Source organism: Pipistrellus kuhlii, unplaced genomic scaffold (genome assembly GCF_014108245.1).
Source record: "Pipistrellus kuhlii isolate mPipKuh1 unplaced genomic scaffold, mPipKuh1.p scaffold_m20_p_4, whole genome shotgun sequence".
In the NCBI taxonomy this organism is placed as follows: Eukaryota; Metazoa; Chordata; class Mammalia; order Chiroptera; family Vespertilionidae; genus Pipistrellus; species Pipistrellus kuhlii.
The window spans coordinates 85,159,307-85,178,738 of record NW_023425540.1 but is presented as its reverse complement, the minus strand read 5'-3'; the positions used below and the strand labels follow the sequence as shown (position 1 = coordinate 85,178,738).

Below are 19,432 nucleotides of genomic sequence, written 5' to 3'. Positions count from 1 at the left end.
TGATTGGCTGCCTCTTGCATGCCCCACACAGGCATGTGCCTTGACCAGGAATTGAATTGTGACTTCCTGGTTCATAGGTTGATTGATGTTCAACCAGAGTCACACTGGCCAGGCTTTTAAAGATATACTAGTGGTTTTCTGCTGTTTTAGCAGCACAATTAAAAATAAATTTCAGGGATTATTTGATTGAAAACTAGAGGCCCAGTGCACAAAATCCATGCTTGGGGGAGGGTGATTGTCCCCTCAGCCCAACCTGGACCCTCTCCGCCTCGGGGGATGTCCAACTGATGGTTTTGGCCTGATCTCAGGTAGTTGGACATCCCTCTCACAATCCGGGATTGCTGGCTTCTAACTGTTCGCCTGCCTGCCTGCCTGATCATTTTTTACTGCCCCCCCCCAACCCCTTCCCCTCCCTCCCCCTGTCACCCTGGTTGTCCCTTAGTGCCCCTTCCCCTCCCTGCCGGCCTGGTCGCCCCCAACTGCCCCCCTCCCCCCCACCAGTCTGGTCACCCCCAACTGCCCCCTGCCAGACTAGTTGCCCCTCACTAACGCCCTCTGCTGGCTTGGTCGCCCCTAACTATTCCCCCTCCCCCTCCCCTTCCCCCTCCCCATGCCAGCCTGCTTGCCCCATGCAGCCTGCTGGTCAGTCGTTTGGTCATTTCTTGCTAATCCCCCGGCCTGCGGGCCTGGTTGCCCACACAGCCTGCTACTGGTTATTAACTGTGAGGGTGTTGTGACCAATTTGCATATTACCCTTTTATTAGTATAGATAGAAGATAAGATTCTGGTTCTTTATATAAGGGGAAGTATCTATCTACAGGGAGACTGGGAGGCCAGAAATTTTAAGGCAAGGTCTTCTGGAATTGGAATGGCTACGAGTTTATGGAAAACTTGGTATTGGAGTAGAATGAAACCTAGGGGAATGAGTGAAACCTTTTTGTTTCCACCGCACTGTTCAGTTTTGTTGAGTAGTCAATCAGAATTAATTTCCCCCGTTTCTAAAATGTTTGTTGCTGCTTACAGTGTGTTCCCCCGGTCAGTAGGAGTGCATCTCTAACATGGTGAATGCTGCTGGGATGATCCAGGCCTGAGTGATATGCAATATTTAGTCATTCATTGAATGATGTAATGATTTTATTTAGAATTCATGAGAATTCACTTTTTTATTTTTTTTCCTAAAGGCAAGCCCATGTGTCTCTAATAACAGAGCTCTGGCTTCTAATGTTAGGTTCCGCTGCCTACTAAAGAAGTGGTCAGCAAACTGCGGCTCGCGAGTGTGGCTCTTACACAAAATACTATGGCCTGGGCAAGTCTATTTTGAAGAAGTGATAGAAGAAGTTTAAGCTAAGAAAATTGGCTCTCAAGAAATTTAAATTAGTTGGACTGTAGATATTTGGCTCTGTTGAGTAATGAGTTTGCGGACCACTCTTATAGATTAATGGATAAGAACCACAGACTCTTGAGCAAAGTTCTAGCTCTTGTATATGTTGTTCTGTGACTTTCATAAAGTTTCTTCATGCTCAATTCCTGTTTTCTCTTGCAATAAGGGGACAGCAGTACCGCTCTCATGATAAATAATTGTATTATCTTTTCTCAGATGAAGCTGAGTATAGATAGTACTTAATAAACATTTAATAATTTACCCATTGTTAGCATTATTAAACAACCCAGTTTCATTAGGTTAGCATAGCAAGCTTTTTAAGGGAATAGCATTTTTAGAGAGCTCCATACTTCATGATACTCATTTTGGTTAACTTGTTAAAATGCAGCATGGCTCTACTAATCATCATGTATTATTTTTTTTTTCTCTAACAGAAAGCGTGGACACCCATCAGCGAAGTTTTGATATTGGAATTCAGATTGGCTATCAGCGACGCAATAAGGATGTGTTGGCTTGGGTTAAAAAGCGCAGAAGAACTATTCGTAGAGAAGATTTGATCAGCTTCCTGTGTGGGAAAGTTCCTCCACCACGAAACTCTAGAGCTCCCCCAAGACTGACTGTAGTGTCCCCTAACCGAGCTACTTCAACGGAAACTAGCTCATCTGTAGAGACTGATTTGCAACCCTTCCGGGAAGCCATAGCTCTGCATGGTAAAGCCGTTTAAACATTTCTTTGGAACATAGTTAAGAGTGTGCCTGTGGATCCATTTTATATTTAGGTTTAGGTCCAGATATATGGTCTTTTTTTTCCATTATAGTAACTACTTGCTCTAGAAATGTTTAAATAGAATGGAAGCAAAGAACACATGGGCAAATTTTTTAATGTTAGCTATCCCATTCTAAATATTTTTAGAAAGTTAGTTTGAGTTTCTTGAATTTACAATAACACAGTCTTTTGCAGCACTGATGAGAATTTATTGCTTCACACTAATATTGTACATGTTTTCTTACTCTCTGAGGCAAAGAGGAAGTTCTTGTGTTTTAAGAATTCTACCAGAGTAATAATTTCCTGGAGGAGCTTAGTCAATGATAGGTTGGTATAGCTCTCATGGGAACTACTTTGACATCCTAAGTTCATGTGCCTGTAGGTGAGAGTTGATGACCCAAGTGGGAGTGAATAAAGGGGAGAATAATCGACTTCACTTTTGTCTATTGTCCCTTAGGTCCTTGGCTTTGTTAGGCAGACTGTCAGAGGACAGGTCCACTTCATTAATTATTGCTACCATCTCCCCAGGTCAACCTGCCATAAAAAAAGGCATTCTTGGCCGAGGGGTTTAAGTAATACTGGAGAAGCCTGGGGATGTGCGTAGTCAATGAGTCTGTTGTTGCTTGTTCTCTAATACAGAATTTCAAATAGAACTAGGAGAAATACTTGTATAGGACAACATTTAATACTGCTATAAAAATAAAAGACTTGGTTGAAGCCAACGTGAAACATGGATTGTGCCAGTGACTAAGCATATAGAAGTGATTAGTGAGTCCTGTTAAAAGTTAACATTTGGGCCATAGTGTAGGTCATTTAAAACAAAGTAAGCTGATAATAAAAATAGTGGGATATACACAAAGGGCTTTTATATCCTTGAAATTTTAATGCTTATAGGGATTCTTGTTCAGCAAACTTGGATTCTTTATCTTAAAACTAGAACATGGGATTTGAAAAAAGTGTTTATTCTTCTCTCCCCCCCCCCCCCCATTGTGAGTTAGTTTAGGATAAATTAAAAATACAAAAACATTTATTGCAGGAAACTATGATGTATGTGATATTTACTGCTTGCTCTCTCTAATAGAGTGGAACAGTTATGCCATCAGAACTTTTGGAATTCAGGCAAAATACAAATTTATCTGAATTATAGAGTTTCACATCTTTTACCATTAATTTGGAAAGTTTTACTAAAAGTATAGTTTGTCAAATTAATTTATTTAAAATTTTTTGAAATTGATTTTTAGAGTGAAAAGGAGAGCAAGTGAGGAACATCAATTTGTTGTTCCACTCATCTATGCATTGATAGTTTGATCCTTATACATGCCTGACCTGGGGATTGAACCTGAAACCTTGGCATATGAGAACAGCCCTCTAACCAGTAGAGCTACCCATCCAGGGCTGTCAGATTAATTTGAAGGCATGGTAATGTTTGATATAGTTGTCTTTCCTTAAGCGTTTTGCTTCTTTTTTTATCAGGGGAATTTATAACTCATACGGTATTTTTCCTGATAAAGTGTCTTTCTGTGTTATGCAATATTATACTTCAGAAGGTAGTTTTGAGAAACGTAAGTGCCACTCTTGTTTTCAGTTCTGATGCAGTTATATACAGGGGTGGGCAAAAGTAGGTTTACAGTTCATTTGGAAAATAATACAATAATTAATAAACAATAATAGAAGAATAAATTCTGTTTTCCGTACCTACTCAAAACTATAAAACTACTTTTGCCCACATTGTACAAAGGGCAAGCCAGCCTCCCTCCCAAACAGCTACTATATTCTTCAACTCTAAATATATATATATATATATTATATATATATATATATTTTTTTTTTTTTAATATATTTTTTTATGATTTTTTTTTTTTTTTCAGAGAGGAAGGGAGAGGGAGAGAGAGTTAGAAACATCGATGAGAGAGAGACATCGATCAGCTGCCTCCTGCACACCTCCTACTGAGGATGTGCCCGCAACTAAGGTACATGCCCTTGACCGGAATCGAACCTGGGATCCTTCAGTCCGTAGGCTGACGCTCTATCCACTAAGCCAAACCGGTTTCGGCCCCCTTATATATTTTTAAATTGAATCTGTTCAATTTGTGATTCATTATTTTACTAAACTTAGGGAATTTTGATGATAAAGTTTTAAGAAGGAATTCTTTATAGTTTTAACTTAGTTTAAATTGTGAGCGTTTAAAAAAGTTTACTTAAAAAGCTGTGTAGAAAAAGAATCTTTTCCTTCAATAAATTTACCAGTAACAAGTAGTGCCAATCCAAAATATATTGGAGACCACTTATTACTAGGGTTCTTACACACTAAGTTAATGTAGTTAAAATTATGTGTGTTGTGGTGAAGTAATACGGCCCCTTGAAAGAATATCCCGAAACATAATTTATACTGAGTTTTGTGCTCTAGTGGTTTTAAAGAATGCCAGCGTATTGGGGATACTAGTCTGATTTGAGTGTTTAAATTAATTTGAATTATTTTCAGTGGTGTAGGGCAGTGGTCGGCAAACTCATTAGTCAACAGGGCAAAAACAGTACAATGATTGAAATTTCTTTTGAGAGCCAAATTTTTTAAACTTCTAACGAAGTAGACTTGCCCAACCATGGTATTTTGTGGAAGAACCACACTCAAGGGGCCAAAGAGCTGCATGTGGCTCTCGAGCCACAGCTGCAGTTTGCTGACCATTGGTGTAGGGTATTGTTAAGTAAATTGTATATACAGCTCAATGACTAACTTTGTAACGACTCGTGATCTGTTTTATTGAATAGTCTGTAAATTGAAGTGAAAATTGTTCAGATGATCTTTTAAAATGTTTTGAAGCATCTTAATTGGGGCACATACTTGTCAGAATTCAGTTTTGCATATAATTTGCTTAGCCAAATACATGAATTGTGAGGTCAAATTGAACTTCTTGGAGTTCTACAATTGAAGGAAGAATTTAACTTCATGAAGTTTGGAATGCAAGAGGAGGCATAGGTTAAAAAAAAAAAGACAACTGGTATATTGAGGCAGATTTCTTGAGTTTATAATCAAAGCAAACATGAGTGTGGGTCACATTGATTCACATCTCATGTCCTATCCATTTTTACCAGAGGACAATTAGCTTTCTAGTTTTTTCTTTTCTCTCTCTCTCTCTCTCTCTCTCTCTCTCTCTCTCTCTCTCTCTCGGATAATCTTTTAAAAAAATTTTTAATTGATTTTTAACAGAGAGCATGGAGAGGGATAGTGTGTTAGAAATTCGATGAGAGAGAGACATCAGTCAGCTGCCTCTTGACACCTCCTACTGGGGATTTGTCCACAACCAAGGTACATGCCTTTGACTGGAATTGAATCTGGGACCCAGGCCGACTCTATCCACTGAGCCAAACCGGTCATGGCTAGTTTTTTCTTTATCAGCTTCTAAATTCTCACTTGTACCAAATGCACCCAAATATACCTAAAGTATGCTCTTTATTCAAAGAAAATGGCAAAGATGTAAGATATTTGTAGAGTACTTCATGTAGACATTGAGGATGAGATCCCTCTGATCAATACCTTCATCAGCTTTAGACTTTATACAGTTTAAATCAAGTGCGTCAGTTAATGGTTACCTAACAGTTTCAATAAAAAAAAAGTCACCCTAGCTGGTTTGGCTCAGTTAATAAGAGAGTGTTGGCCTGCAGACTGAAGAGTCCTGGGTTCGATTCTGACCAAGGGGGCACGTGCCTGGGTTGTGGGCTCATCCCCAGTAGGGGATGTGCTGGAGGCAGCCCACCAACGATTCTCATCATTGATATGTCTCTCTCTCTCTCTCTCTCTCTCTCTCTCTCTCTCCCTCCCTCCCTCCCTCCCTCTCCCTCTCCCTCTCCCTCTCCCTCTCCCTCTCCCTCTCCCTCTCCCTCTCCCTCTCCTTCCCCCCTTCTTTCCCCCCCCCTCTCCTTTCCCTTTCCCTTTCTCCCCCTCTTCCCCTCTCTTCCTCTCTCTCTTTACCTTTCTCATTGTCCCTCTTTTAGTCATCCTTTTTCCTTCTCAGGCTCAGACTTTTCCTCATGCTCTCTCAATCTTAATTTTCAAGATTTATACTTCCAGTTTAGACCCTCCTTACTGCCAAATATAATGTGCCCCATTGTCTTCTGGTGGACATTTCCACAGGTGTCCCACAAGCATTTATCTCACAGATTTCAAATTGGACTCATCCTTTCTGCCCCAGCCACAGCAAATATGTCTTTTCCTCATTTAACCATATAGCAAGTGTGTATATGTAGATTTTATGAAGTCTCTGGGCATGTATAAATGAATGGAATGATTGCTTTTCTATTGAGGCCAACGCCGTTGTGATTTAATGTCTGAAGCCCGTTATGTGTAAGATATTCTGGGGCAGCCTGGCTATGGATTCAGAAAAGGCTCTCTGGAGGAGTGAGACCTGGGCTCTAGGAATAATCTTCCTGCTCTTATTTCCCAGTCCTGAATTGACCCATTTGCCAGTCCGTCTTTCCTGGGGACACTGGGAGTGTATCTTTTGGATCTCTTTACTGAAAAAATAACCTTTGTTTTCCTAAGGCCTATAACAATGGTTGGCAAACTCATTAGTCAACAGAGCCAAATATCAACAGTATGATTGAAATTTCTTTTGAGAGCCAAATTTTTTAAACTTAAACTATATAGATAGGTACATTGTTGTTAATTAGGGTACTCCTTTAATCGCATTGTACCTACACACCCGCACGTATTATTTTGTGGAAGAGCCACCCTCAAGGGGCCAAAGAGCCTTTTGGGCTCGTGAGCAGTGGTTTGCTGACCACTGGCCTATAGAGTGAAGTCAGAACTCAGCGTGGCATTGCAAGGGCCTTATGACTTGGTCATAACCTTGGGTCAGGTACTTTAGTCACACTGTTTGATCTATTAAAGACTTACCTCCATTTTCTTTTTTTGTCTTTTCCATTCTCTTTTTTGAAATTTTCCCTGTGCTGTTTATCCTTTCAGATTGATTAAAAGTCTCTTTTATGACTGCTTTCTGTCAGTCCTCATTTTCTCAATCTTTCCCTGACATTATCTCTGCTCATCAGTATGAATTGTTTCCGTGGCTCTTCCTTCCAGTAGACAGAACTACCTTAGGAAAAGGGCCTTCTCTCACAGCTTCTGCCTTTAACAGAACATGGTGTAGATGTGTTCTGGGTGTAATGTGTTCAGAGGCCTGTTAGGTAAATGGGTACAACACAGTGTGGGCAAAGAACCTTTACAGTGGTTCTCAACCTTTCTAATGCCGTGACCTTCTAATACAGTTCCTCATGTTGTGGTGACCCCCAACCATAAAATTATTTTTGTTGCTACTTCATAACTAATTTTGCTACTGTTACGAATCGTAATGTAAATATCTGTGTTTTCCGATGGTGTTAGGCTCTACAGCAGAAGGGTCGCCTAAGACCATCCAAAAACACAGATATTTACATTACGATTCATTAACAGTAGCAAAATTACAGTTATGAAGTAGCAACAAAAATAATTTTATGGTTGGGGGTCACCAAAACATGAGGAACTACATTAGAGGGTTGAGGCATTAGAAAGGTTGAGAACCACTGCTTTAGAAAGAGTTAAGGATACAGTTCCCTAGATGACTACGATAAGTGTACACTAACTGGTGTACCTTAGGAGTGCTACAAAGTAAACCTAAATTAGAACAACCAAGACGTGGAGTGGGCCCTGAGGATGACTCATAATAAGAACTATACTTTTAGTGTTTACTTGGTATCAGCACCCTGCTGATAAGGAGGGTCTCCTTCAATTTTCACTCTTACCTTGAGTCATTGCCATTTTATCAGTGAAGAAAGGTTTATTTGGATAAAATGGAAGCAATCAGTAAGTAGTAAAATAGATATTCTAGATCTATCTGAATATCTAAATGAAGGCTCCTAACCGCTGTGCCTCTAAGTTTGAACATTTGGGGTTTCTCTACTCCCTCCCCTTGGTAGGACTAGGGGATGGGATGGGATAGGTCTCCAGGCTTACTTTTCTAAGGACATCAGGAAATACATGAATTTTGTATCTTTTGGTGTTTGCCCCATAAGGAAATGTGGACAAGTAGGCTTGAAGATCTGTGACCATTTAAACTTTGTATACAGAATACTTTACCAGTATGACCTTGGGCAAGATTGTTAGCCACTACAAGGCAGTCTCCTCCTTTGTTGTAAAAGGTGTTATACTTCGTTAATAAGGTGATGTAGTAAGTGAGAAACTATGCAAAGTACCTACCTTTCCACCTCACTGTGTAAGTGTTCTTTGACTTAGGAGCCGGACCTCTGGTTGGTTCTAAGTCCTATGAGTGCTCTCACTGTCCCTGAATGCAAAATTAGAGTTCCAGTGGCCTTCGAGAGTACTTTTTCCCCTCCCTTTCTATTAAGGGTGGCTTTTTAAATTTTCAGAAATCACTCCAGAAGGACAGGAATAACTTACAACTTAATGTTAATTAAATTACTGGCTAAGACCTTGAGCTTCTTTCATGTTGATATAAACCAGTGAGGTTGGCGATGTTCTCTTTCTATTGTATGGAGAGAGAGATTCTGAGTTGGCTAGTCCAAGCTAGTGGTGTGTCTGGAAAAGCCTTAAATTGAAATCTAGTCTTTATTCTGAGTTCTGTTTGTCATCATGGGATTTAGATGTTATAACGGTCCAGAGTAAGAATGGGACATGTGTTCATATAGGGAGAAGATGGAGACCTAGATGGAAGAGGAAGCAGGATGCCAAGGCAGAATTCACTCAAACTTTATTCAAAGCCTTGCTTTCATTTAAATAATCTCATAGGTGGTCTTTGTAGGTTTCTGGCCCTGGTTCAGACTGTTCTAGGAAAATCAGAGGCACATTGTTTTAGTTCCAAAAGTCATTTTGGTAATCTCTATTGCTGTACTAGGAACTAATCCTACTGGGCCTGGGTTAACCCTTCGTAAAATTCATCAGTTCAAACTCAAAGGCCTCTAGCACAGAGAGTTTCCTGTCTGGTGGGAACTATTGCTATTAAGTGGCATTTGGTTTTAAAATGTTACCTTGTCCAATTTCAAGTTTATTTTGTTTAAAACAAGTTTTAAAAATACAATGTAAGTGCTGGAAAGGACTTAGGCAAACATAGGTAGTCTAGTCTTTAATACAACACTGGAGAATTTGAAAAAGGAAAACAAAAGTAAAGTGTTTGTTGTTTTGTTTTAAGAAATAACAATTTACCTATTTAGTGAGTATTGAAATTGAAAGCTTTTTTTTGTTATGTTTCTGGTTTTGTGTGTGTGTGTGGATGCAGTGTTAGAAAATTCTAATTTTTGCAATTAAAGTCCTTCTGTGGAAGGTTGTAGTCATTTAAAAAATAAAGTCTATATTATCCTGTAGCCTTTCCTGTTGCCCAACAATTACTAAACACAGTAAATAGCAAGCACTATATTAGAGAGGCTAGTGATAGGAGCAGGGTGATACAAAGGAGAATCAAGTAATCTCAAGGAATTTCTAGCCTAATAGAATATCATTAGACAGTTTGAAGTTTATAAACTCAGGCAATAAGATGGACAGTGCCAACACTTTAGGAGTTAGTAGGCTCCGATTCTGTTTTCTCCCTTTTGGCCTAACAAAGTCTCGGGAGGTTGTGGAGATCCTTATTCTCACAAATCATTAAATTATTTGACAAATCCCTGAATCTGTAGAAAACTGGGTATAGGGCCTATAAGAAAAATGTAATTGTTAGAAATTGTTTTCAGGAATTTAAGGTCAGCTAGGAATTTGTTCCTAGAAAAAAATGTAAGGTAAATTCTTAATTTGTTACTCAAACTGAGTAAAACACTTTTCCCCTAGAATTTATGGAAAATTTAATCTGGGCAGCCTGAACCACAACAGGATTGTCTTTCTCATTGAGCACAGGTTTTACAGCTTTTGTTATTTTTTTATTGTTTGGCCTGGGTGCGCTAGAGTGATAATAGAAGTTAATAAATCTTCCTCTTAAAATTTCTTAGACCAGTGGTCAGCTCTCCAGCCACGGTTTGCCACTATGTTGACTGATGAATTTGCCGACCACTGTCTTAAACAATTGAGGTCTGTCTGGTACATTTCAGAAGAAATTTAAGTAATTGTGCTTGGTTCTCTGTCTCTCCCCCTTCCCTATCACTCTTCATCCCTTCCATTTGTAAAGCTAAATATTTAGACACAAACTTTGACAGTTGAGCACAAAAATTTAGATTGACTATTCTTAAACTGATGGAATGTTATAAAAGGAACTCCTTAGAACTGTCTGTTGCAGAGGATTATTTGGAACTGACCTGTGGGGGATTTCTGTACATCCACCTTTCAAAGTCCCCGTTTTTTCCTCTTACCCACACTTCTAGCACAATGTGTGTGGAACTGTAGGTTCTTAATAAATGCTTGAATGTTGTAATCTGTATCTTCTTGAATAGCAGAGCTGTCAAGCGTTACTTAACAGTGAAATGTTTAAGGACTTACTTGGAAATCAAGATATGAGATTAATGCACCAAAGCCATATCATTTCTTAATTGCTTAAGATCAATTATTTCAAAGGATATTTTTTAAAATTTCTCTTAAGGCTGGAATTTCTAAACTAATGCCCTTTGTTCAGACCAGCCTCTGAGAATAAGAAAAATTAAGGCAAGATAGTATTTAAATTTTTGATGAAAAGTTGGCATTTTCTGTATGTTAATGTTAGATATAAGCTGCTGAACTTTCTGGGGGTATAGGACTTAACTAAAGCTTCCAACATCAATGGTACAAAATTGTTTGAACTTGCAATAAAATTTTGATGGCCTTTTTTCCCTATTAAGGTGAAAAAGGAGTCCATATAGATGAAGGAATTCATGTAGCCATGCCTCAAAGCCAGTTTATTCACCTAGAACTTTTTAAAAAAATCATTGGTAGTTAATGAAGGGACTTAACAATTGCATTTATTATTTTTTTGCTAGTTTTCTGATTTATTAATACTGATTTCTTGGAAAATTGGAAAATTTCCGAAAAGTAAATATTCAGTATCTTGTTATCCAACTATATAAAGATAACAGCAGTTAAATGTTTGGTGCATTTTTATCCAGTTTTTTTTCCCCAATGTATAAATATTAAAATTATTTCATAGTTGAGATCATACTGCATATGTGGTACTGTATCTTGCTTTTTTTCATTTTAACATGAGCATTTTCCCATGGCATTGAAACTGTCTTTGAAAAATTGAAAGCATTTTGGGCTGTCAGCATAACTGAAAATGTTTTCTTGGTGTGACACATGTATCTTTGTAATTGATTTGATTTAGTGTGCTTTGCTTCAATAAAAGTTCAGTATTAAAATTTCCAGATTGGGTGGGGAGTGGTCTACTTCAAATTACCAAAATCTTCCTAGTAGAATTTCTTTTTCAATGATTGAACTCCCCACCACACTTACACACAGTGCTTTTTGCTTAAAGCCTCTGAACACAACTTTGTGAAAAGAGAGGGCTACCATTTGAATAGTGCAATTCATTTCAAATGCATGAATAGCAGTTTCTTAGAGTTCAGTTAGGATGTTAACCACTTTGTTCTAGTTGTGGAGATTTCAAATCCCCCCCTTTCTGCTGGAGGCGAGAAAACTGGTGGAGCAGATCTGCAGAGGGTCCTGAACCTGTCTTGCTGAGTAAATCAATAGTAATAACCGTCTGCCTTCTCTTTCAGGGCTAGCCCTCACAGGGCTGGGTGTGGGGTGTGGTAAGCAAATAGAGTGTGTAGACCTGGCTTCCAGGCCAGGGGCTGCTGGTGGAGGAAGGAGGTGGATTGGTTTTGTATTTGCTCTTTCACTGCCTATATGTGACCTAACTATGTGTTGGTAAGCTGGAATCACATGTAATTCTCAAAACAGGATTTTCTTATTATTCGAAGCATGAACTTGATATGAAAATAATAGTTAATATGCTGCTTTTAACAATTTACCATGTAACCTAGATTCCTGTAACCTGGACTTGTAACTTTGTTTTAGCTCCAGTGGGAGCTTTCTTTTCAAAGTATGATTAAATTCTAATTTTTCTCCCTCATTTCTTCACTAATCATTTAAAATGGATGCAGAAACTTTGAAACTGATAAAGTTTATCTTGTATTAGGCAATTTAGACTTTTCTGTCTAATCATACTACTTGTTCTATTGCTTTTTGTCAATTGATATTCCCATAGCCCATTTGAAAAAGTGTGTTTTTGTTGGTTGTATGCCCTTGGGCTATGCAACTTCATTTTTAGTTCTGAAGCATGTCTGGATTCTCTGTACTTGTATAGGCCTGATTGTTCATGTGGCTTAGCTTTCTAAGCTTAAGGTTTCTAAAGCATCTTCTAGTAGCTGTCATTGGTTTATTAAATAAAATTTGGGCTGTTTAAAATACACATTTTTTTGGTTGTTAATTTTTTTTATTTATTTTTTGACACTTGAAAAGTCTTTTTGGGGAAGATTAGTTAAACTTTGAAAAGAAATCTCACTGCTGAGAGTAGGTAATGTTGCACATTGTGATTTTACTTTAGCTGTCACTCTAAACCCAAGTCAAACACCCAACAGAAAAAGATGGATTTTGTGCATGTTACTGGGAAATTTTCAAATTGATATTTACGCTCATATTTTTCATGGAGAATGTGCCTGTTCACTTCTGATGGAGTGACTTATGAGCCTTAGGTGTTAAATCATACTGCCATGGAACTGAGCATTGGGGTGGGGTCGATTTCTTTTGTGTGTGTGGTTTCAAAGCATATTTTGAGTTGAATTACTGAAGTAGTTTATTGCTGAAGGTCCAAAATTTGCAGTATAATTACCTTAGAACCTTCTGCATTATGGAGCAAGTATGATGGTTATTGTTTAGAGTATTTGTACATCTTTTAGTAGTATGTTGTGAGGAATGAGGTTACAGACACAGCTCTCAGAGTTTACAGAATTGGTGAGGAACTTTAAAAAATGCCAGTAATTTGGGAATAATTGAATTTTTAATTGATGGCAAAGCTTTAAGTGAAGAGGGCTACTTGAGTTATTTTCTGGTGTTGGAGAAGTGAATAAACATTAACAGCTTTGAATTTTAGAATATTGGATAAGACTCTGAAACATCATTATTTTTCAGAATTCAGTCAATGTTATGTGCCAGGCACTGTATTAAATTAATTAGCTAGAGTTGAAAAGACAATTTAGGAAGAGTTGAATGATGATATGGTGGTACTGTACTATTCTAGAAAATGAGCCTGAAATGCTGCTTTCCCTCCTTTTATTTTTTTAAATTAGCCTGTGTGGGCGGGGAAAGGAGGAGTACAGTTCCTTTTGCAAATGTTAAGTTTGAGGGAAGAGGAGTCCACAAGAGACTATAAATAGGAGAGGTGGGAAAACCAGGGAAGAACCCCTCAGAAGGGAGGTTTGAGACCAGATAGGAGAGGGGCTCGGCTAGGCTTCCATGGTCCAAATGACATGCCTGTAATGTCTGGCTTCCCTTTTGCTCCTTTTCTATTATTACTAACTAGTTAATCAGTGGGAAGCAGATGTTGGAAGATAGGTACAGGCCCAGTCATTGTAGGAATTGCAAATTCTTGGGTATAGGCAGGCACCATTCAGTCTTATGGGGGGAGAGGAAGTTAGGAAAGGAGAGTAACTTCAAAGAGATGGGGCCTAAGGCAGGCCAGGCCCTAGACCCTAAAGTCACTTCACTCTAAAATATTTTATAACAGTGAATAGGAATATGGAATCTACTTGAGGTTATGTCTCAGTTCTTGCTTTATTTAGCTGTGTGTCCTTGGGTGGCTCACTTAATCTTGGTATTTCATCTACAAAATGGAAACAATACAGGTATCAGGGTTATTTTGAGGATGAAATTGAAAAGTACTTAGTGTAGTGCTGGACACAGTAAGTGCTCCAATATTAGTGCTTGTACTTTATTTTCTTAATAGGTGCTAGCCTTGGAATGATGTTTAGAGCTTAAAAGGGACATGATCAAATTTCTTCTGGCCATCAGTGGGAAGGGTTGGATGTGTTGTCTACAGGGAGAGCAGTGAGGGGCAGGTTGGTTAGAGCCTTTTAGAAGAGGTGTGAACTTCAGAAATATGCTTAGCATATGGAAGGTGGTTGAGGCTGTGGGCTTGAAAGTATCCACAGTACTTGTATAGTGGGAACAATGTCAGGGCATTTAATGGATTTGAAGTGGTAGGAAGTAGAGAATTCTTTTTGAACTTAATATTCACATTTAAATCATATTTACAAATCATAAAATTAGAATGAAGCCAACCTGTAAGCTTATTTTAAGTCTTAACTCTTTGGAAACATTGATTATACTAGATCATGTTATAGAAGTTTAATCAAGCAACAACAAAATCCCATGGTGATGCTAGAATAGCATAAGGGGAAATTCATGAGAAGAAATACCCACTGTCAATGGTGTTAGGTTTTTAAATTCAATGCTGTGGTTTATGTTTTCTTGTCTCACTCATGCCTTTTACAGGTTTATCCTAAATATTTTGAGTAGAACATGTTTGCCTCAACCGTTCAAGAGAGGAAGGCATTGAGTGTTCAGCAATGAGTGTTGAGTTTTTTCTGGATTTAATAACTCACTGTGCAAGCAAAACAGCAGGATGTTTTATGGTTCTCTTGCCCTTCCCCACTCTCTAAAGGATTATAGATGATAATGAGTTAGGTTGTCCTAAGGGAGTATCTAACAAATAGAGTCCAGAACTTGAGTAATCAGGCAGCCCATGTTGTCCAGGGCAGACTTGTTTTTTAAAATATGTTTTTATTGATTTCAGAGAGGAAGGGAGAGAGAGAGAGAAACATCAATGATGAGAGAGAATCATCCATCTGCTGCCTCCTGCTCACCCCCTACTAGGGATCTGACTGGGAATTGAACTGTGACCTGGTTCATAGGTTGATGCTCAACCACTAAAGCCATGCTGGCGGGCCAGGGAAGGCTCATTTAGGACTTTATGTCCCAGCAAAATTTATAGCAGGGACCTGTTTTTTGGGTTTAATAGTGTACTGTTTTGGATGACAAATTATAAAGATGCTTCATCTAGAAGGGGATGTTGAAAGCCCACTCAAGCTTGGAATGATTGCTTGTTCCCCCTTTGTGCATGTACACACACACCGTCACCCTTTCATATCCACAGACACACCAGAGAGAGGGATCTGTTGAAATGGAGACTTTTTTTAAAAATTTTTTTACAGAGAGGACGAGAGAGGGATAGAGAGAGTTAGAAACATTGATGAGAGAGAAACATCTATCAGCTGCTTCTTGCACACCCCTACTGGGGATGTGTCCGCAACCAAGGTACATAGCCTTGACTAGAATCAAAGCCGGGGACCTTTCAGTCTGCAGGCCGACCACTGAGCTAAACTGCTTTCGGCGTGGAATGGTGACTTTCAATAACTGAAATTGTTTAAAACAAGTGCCTTCTGTCGTCTGCTATAAATTGCATATACAGTACAGGGAGGAATTCATGATCTGTTTGTACACCTAGCATGGCGCTTGCTATATAAGCTTCCAATAGTTGGTACTTACCAATATTATAAATATTGGTAGCATTACCAATAAAACGTCTCATGTGAAAAGCCAAACAATTTCTTTTTCCAGAATAAAGCTTTGCTCTCTGGGGACCCCTTACAAAAAAAAAAATAAAAAAAAAAAAAATAGGCAGACATCCTTTGACACTATGACAACATTGAAAGTAAAGTGGGTTGCTTTCAAGAGGGTTGAATGATTGAGCAACTCTAAAACCTTTTTTCTTCTTCCTAGGTCTTAGTGGTGCAATGGCTAGTATAAGCGTGCGTTCGAGTACCCCAGGCTCTCCTACACATGTAAGCAGTGGATCGAATGCTAGTCGAAGGAGAAATGGACTCCATGATGTCGATTTGAACACTTTCATATCAGAAGAAATGGCACTCCACTTGGACAATGGTGGAACTAGAAAGCGTACCTCAGCCCAGTGTGGCGATGTCATTACAGACTCACCAACCCATAAACGCAACAGAATGATCTAAACTGAAAACATTTTCACACCCACCATGCTGCTTGAAAGCCACTTGATCCTCAACATATACTATTATTGCAAAGGAAACATGAGGCCATCTTCCCTTGTTCACTGTTTCTAAGACAAGTGAATTCTATAGTGGTTGCCATAAAAGGAAGTTCTAGGTCTTTACAGTAGATGCCTCTTGTAACCATGGCTTTCTTAAAACTATAATCCTAGCAGAGGACATCAGATATTGTGTAGTTAGCAAGATCATCATAGGCAAACATATATCCGTTCCAAGGCTAAAAGTGACCTTAACTGTATTTATTCTCAAAGGGAAAGGAAATATCAGATGTTTATTTGGTTATAGGATGCTTTTTTTTTCTTCTCTCTCCATTTCCTGCTGTGTTGAGTATTTTGCTTCAACAGTATTGCCAGGTTCCTAAAATTATCTAAAACACGATTTGGCTTCCTTGTCAAATCTGCAGGCTTCCATTTTTGCACAGCAGCACTGTACCATGCACCTGATTTCTATGTAGTAACAGTGTGCAACTTCTCATTTTTGGACTGTGCCCTGTTTTCAGTTTTCAAAGCAGTTGCTAATTCTGGTGATTGTGATGTAAAGAGGTGCTATGATGGTCATGCAGTTAATAATTAATATTGAATCAATACACAGAACTTTATTGGATTCACTTTGTGTGTGTTAGTGCTCTAAAAGTAGCAATATTTTAATCGCCCCCAGTTGAATGAACCCTTTAGGCTTAAACTCCAGTTTTAAGACAAGTACTGCTTCCAGTACTTGTTCTTAATGGTAAATGGAAACATGTAGACTGCACTCAAGGTGACCCAAAGTAGAGAGGTCATGAACTTTGAGAGTGGGCTTCCTTTTTGGTATAATATTTATGAGAAGGGAAATGGATGGTGGGAGTGTAGGTATTCCAGCCTTTCTTTCCTGTTTTACATTTTTTATGAGTGCCCTACATTGTGCAGTTTCCATTAGAATGGGTGGCAGGTTAAAATAGGTCTTGATCTGCTTACAATGTGATTACAATTTAAATAGCAAAACCCAACTCTAATCCCTCTCCTCAAAAGGGCAGTTTGGAATCTCATTCTGGAAAAGAAGGAATCGCATGGAGGTTCTCTAGATGTTAGGTAGACCCAAATAAAAGTTCTCATTAGATTCCTCTTTTGAGAAAATATAAGACCTCTTGTAGCTACAATGTTTTAGAGCATGTTTCATATTCATTTTTACTATCTCGAACTGAATGATAGTCTTTTTTTAGATGAAGAACTGATGTCAGCCTGTCAGGTACTGTAATTTATTCTACCATATTATTATATAATATATATCAAGTAGGACAGTGAAAAAATGTTTCCTTGCAATTTTGTAGTCCAGTATCAGTTACTTCTTTTTATCCTTAAAAGACCATTGCAAATCCAGTGTAGGGGTTTTTCCAGTAATTTACTCACAGCACTTTGTTAAAGTTTGCATTTTCTTCAGCCATTTAATAATATCTTTATGTGAAGAAACTTTGCTAAGTCATCCATAATATTCATCGACTGGGTGGGATGTGAACGGAATGTTAGAAATGTGTGAACTGGAGTTCTGTATTCATTATATATAAAACCTTTTATTTAAAAAAGCCAATTCCATGCTAAAACTAGAAATGAAAGAAGTATTTCTAAATTTTGGCAAAAGTGGATTATTTTTGTTTTAATATTATAGCAGGAAGAATTATAGCAATCTCTCATTTTACCTAAAATGGATAAACCTCTGTATTACCAATACTTTCAAGCTGCCCTTGGGACTATACAAAGAAATGCAGTTGGAGATATCTGTGTTTTTCTGTCATTGTAAATTTAGATTCTGGAGTTGGGGTCTGGTGGTGTGGTAAGTTGCTCAGATGTGGCCAGAACTCCTACTCCTAAAGGATTTTTCTGAGATTGAGGAACGAATATTTAATATCCCCTTTATGCCTTGGTTCTAGTTCCTCTTTCCAAGTTGAGTGACAATTTTGGGGGGGTTTTTGTTTTAGTTGGTGCTCTGACGCTTAATCTCAGTACCCTTTACTCTTGATTGTCAAATTTTGATAAAATATGTGCCATTTTCTTTGGTAAGAGAAAGCAGGTCTTGTCTGCCAGAACACAATTTATATGCCTTATTGGCTCCATTAAACTTTTTGAAAACTTTAGCATTTGTTACTTTTTTCCATTGTATTTAATCACCTTTAACTCCCTCTGTTTCTATTCCTTTGCTTTCGCCTGTGCCACCTGAGCACAGACTAACCCCGAGACCTAGGTTAGAAAGGAAATTATTTATTTTAGGAAAAGTTAGTTCTGACTGCTAGATTTTTAAAGCCTTTCTTTGTACCATTTAGATATAAAACAAACCATGGAAGATTCATATATGTGTGGTACTTTTAAAATGATGATTTTTTTTTCCTTCCCCCCAGTCTCTTGAGAACAATTGTAGGCTGAATTTTAAAACTTAACACTTTGCTTTTGGGGAACAGAATCTCTTCATCTTGAGATAAATTATCAGATTCTTTTAGGCATTATATAGCTCATTAGTTCTGTTCCTTGCATCCTAAGTTGGCATGAGTGGGTTGAAGTCATCCTTATACTGCAGTGTTCTGAGCATGGCTGAAAGCATTAAAACCTTAATTATAATGTCTGCTATTTTATAGAGCGGAATTAATGGAAACATTTGGCTGAATCTGAAGACCTGCAGTCAAATTCTTCAATGTGGTTAACTGGAGTAGTGGTACACACCTTAAATCATTCAATGAATAAATATTAAAAAAACAACAACAAAAAACCATGGGGCTTGTCTGCAGTTTTGTTGTGCTCATAACATCTGAATAGCTCTTTGTAATAAAATGAAGTCCAGGCTTTAAAACAAAACAAAAACCAGCCTACATTTTTTTCCCTAAGGGCTATTGGAGCTCACTCAACTTGAGTAATTACTGCTTTGGGTCTTAAGGTTTCCCTACAGCAGTAAAAGTTGGGCAAGCTCTCTATATAGCAAAGGCATGGCCAAGGTCTGAACATGAGGGTGAGCTAACCCAAGTGCAATGAAGGTGCAAGATACCAAGAGGTGATTTGGGAATGGGGCCGTTAGGGATATGGACAGCACAGTTAATTTTAGAAAACAAGACAAATCCTTCAATTTTTGGCATGATTACTGCCTAGATTGTTTGAGGCATGTAGTGACTGTTAGTAAATCTCATTGCATTCTATTTCATACAACTGTCACTTTGTCTATTAGGTTGATTCCTTATGTGTCTAGTGATGAAGTTGGGAATCTTCAGAAATACATTCTGTCCTCTAAGAATGGAGTGACTTGGGAGGT

General features: G+C 38.3%; 1 protein-coding gene and 1 long non-coding RNA gene across 2 annotated transcripts in view; both read left to right on the top strand.

Annotated features, from left to right (window-relative positions):
- CUNH16orf72 (chromosome unknown C16orf72 homolog) overlaps positions 1-18,272 on the top strand; it is a 28,155-nt gene extending 9,883 nt beyond the window's left edge. The window contains exons 3-4 of the mRNA XM_036410736.2: positions 1,816-2,091; positions 15,864-18,272. Coding sequence (XP_036266629.1) covers positions 1,816-2,091; positions 15,864-16,108 — 521 coding nt within the window. The 3' untranslated portion in view covers positions 16,109-18,272. The remainder of the gene's footprint in view (positions 1-1,815; positions 2,092-15,863) is intronic.
- On the top strand, positions 7,006-12,495 carry LOC118703625. Its single transcript, XR_004983111.2, has 2 exons — positions 7,006-7,364; positions 7,709-12,495. It is a non-coding gene; the product is annotated as an uncharacterized LOC118703625 (long non-coding RNA).
- Positions 18,273-19,432: the final 1,160 nt, after the last annotated feature.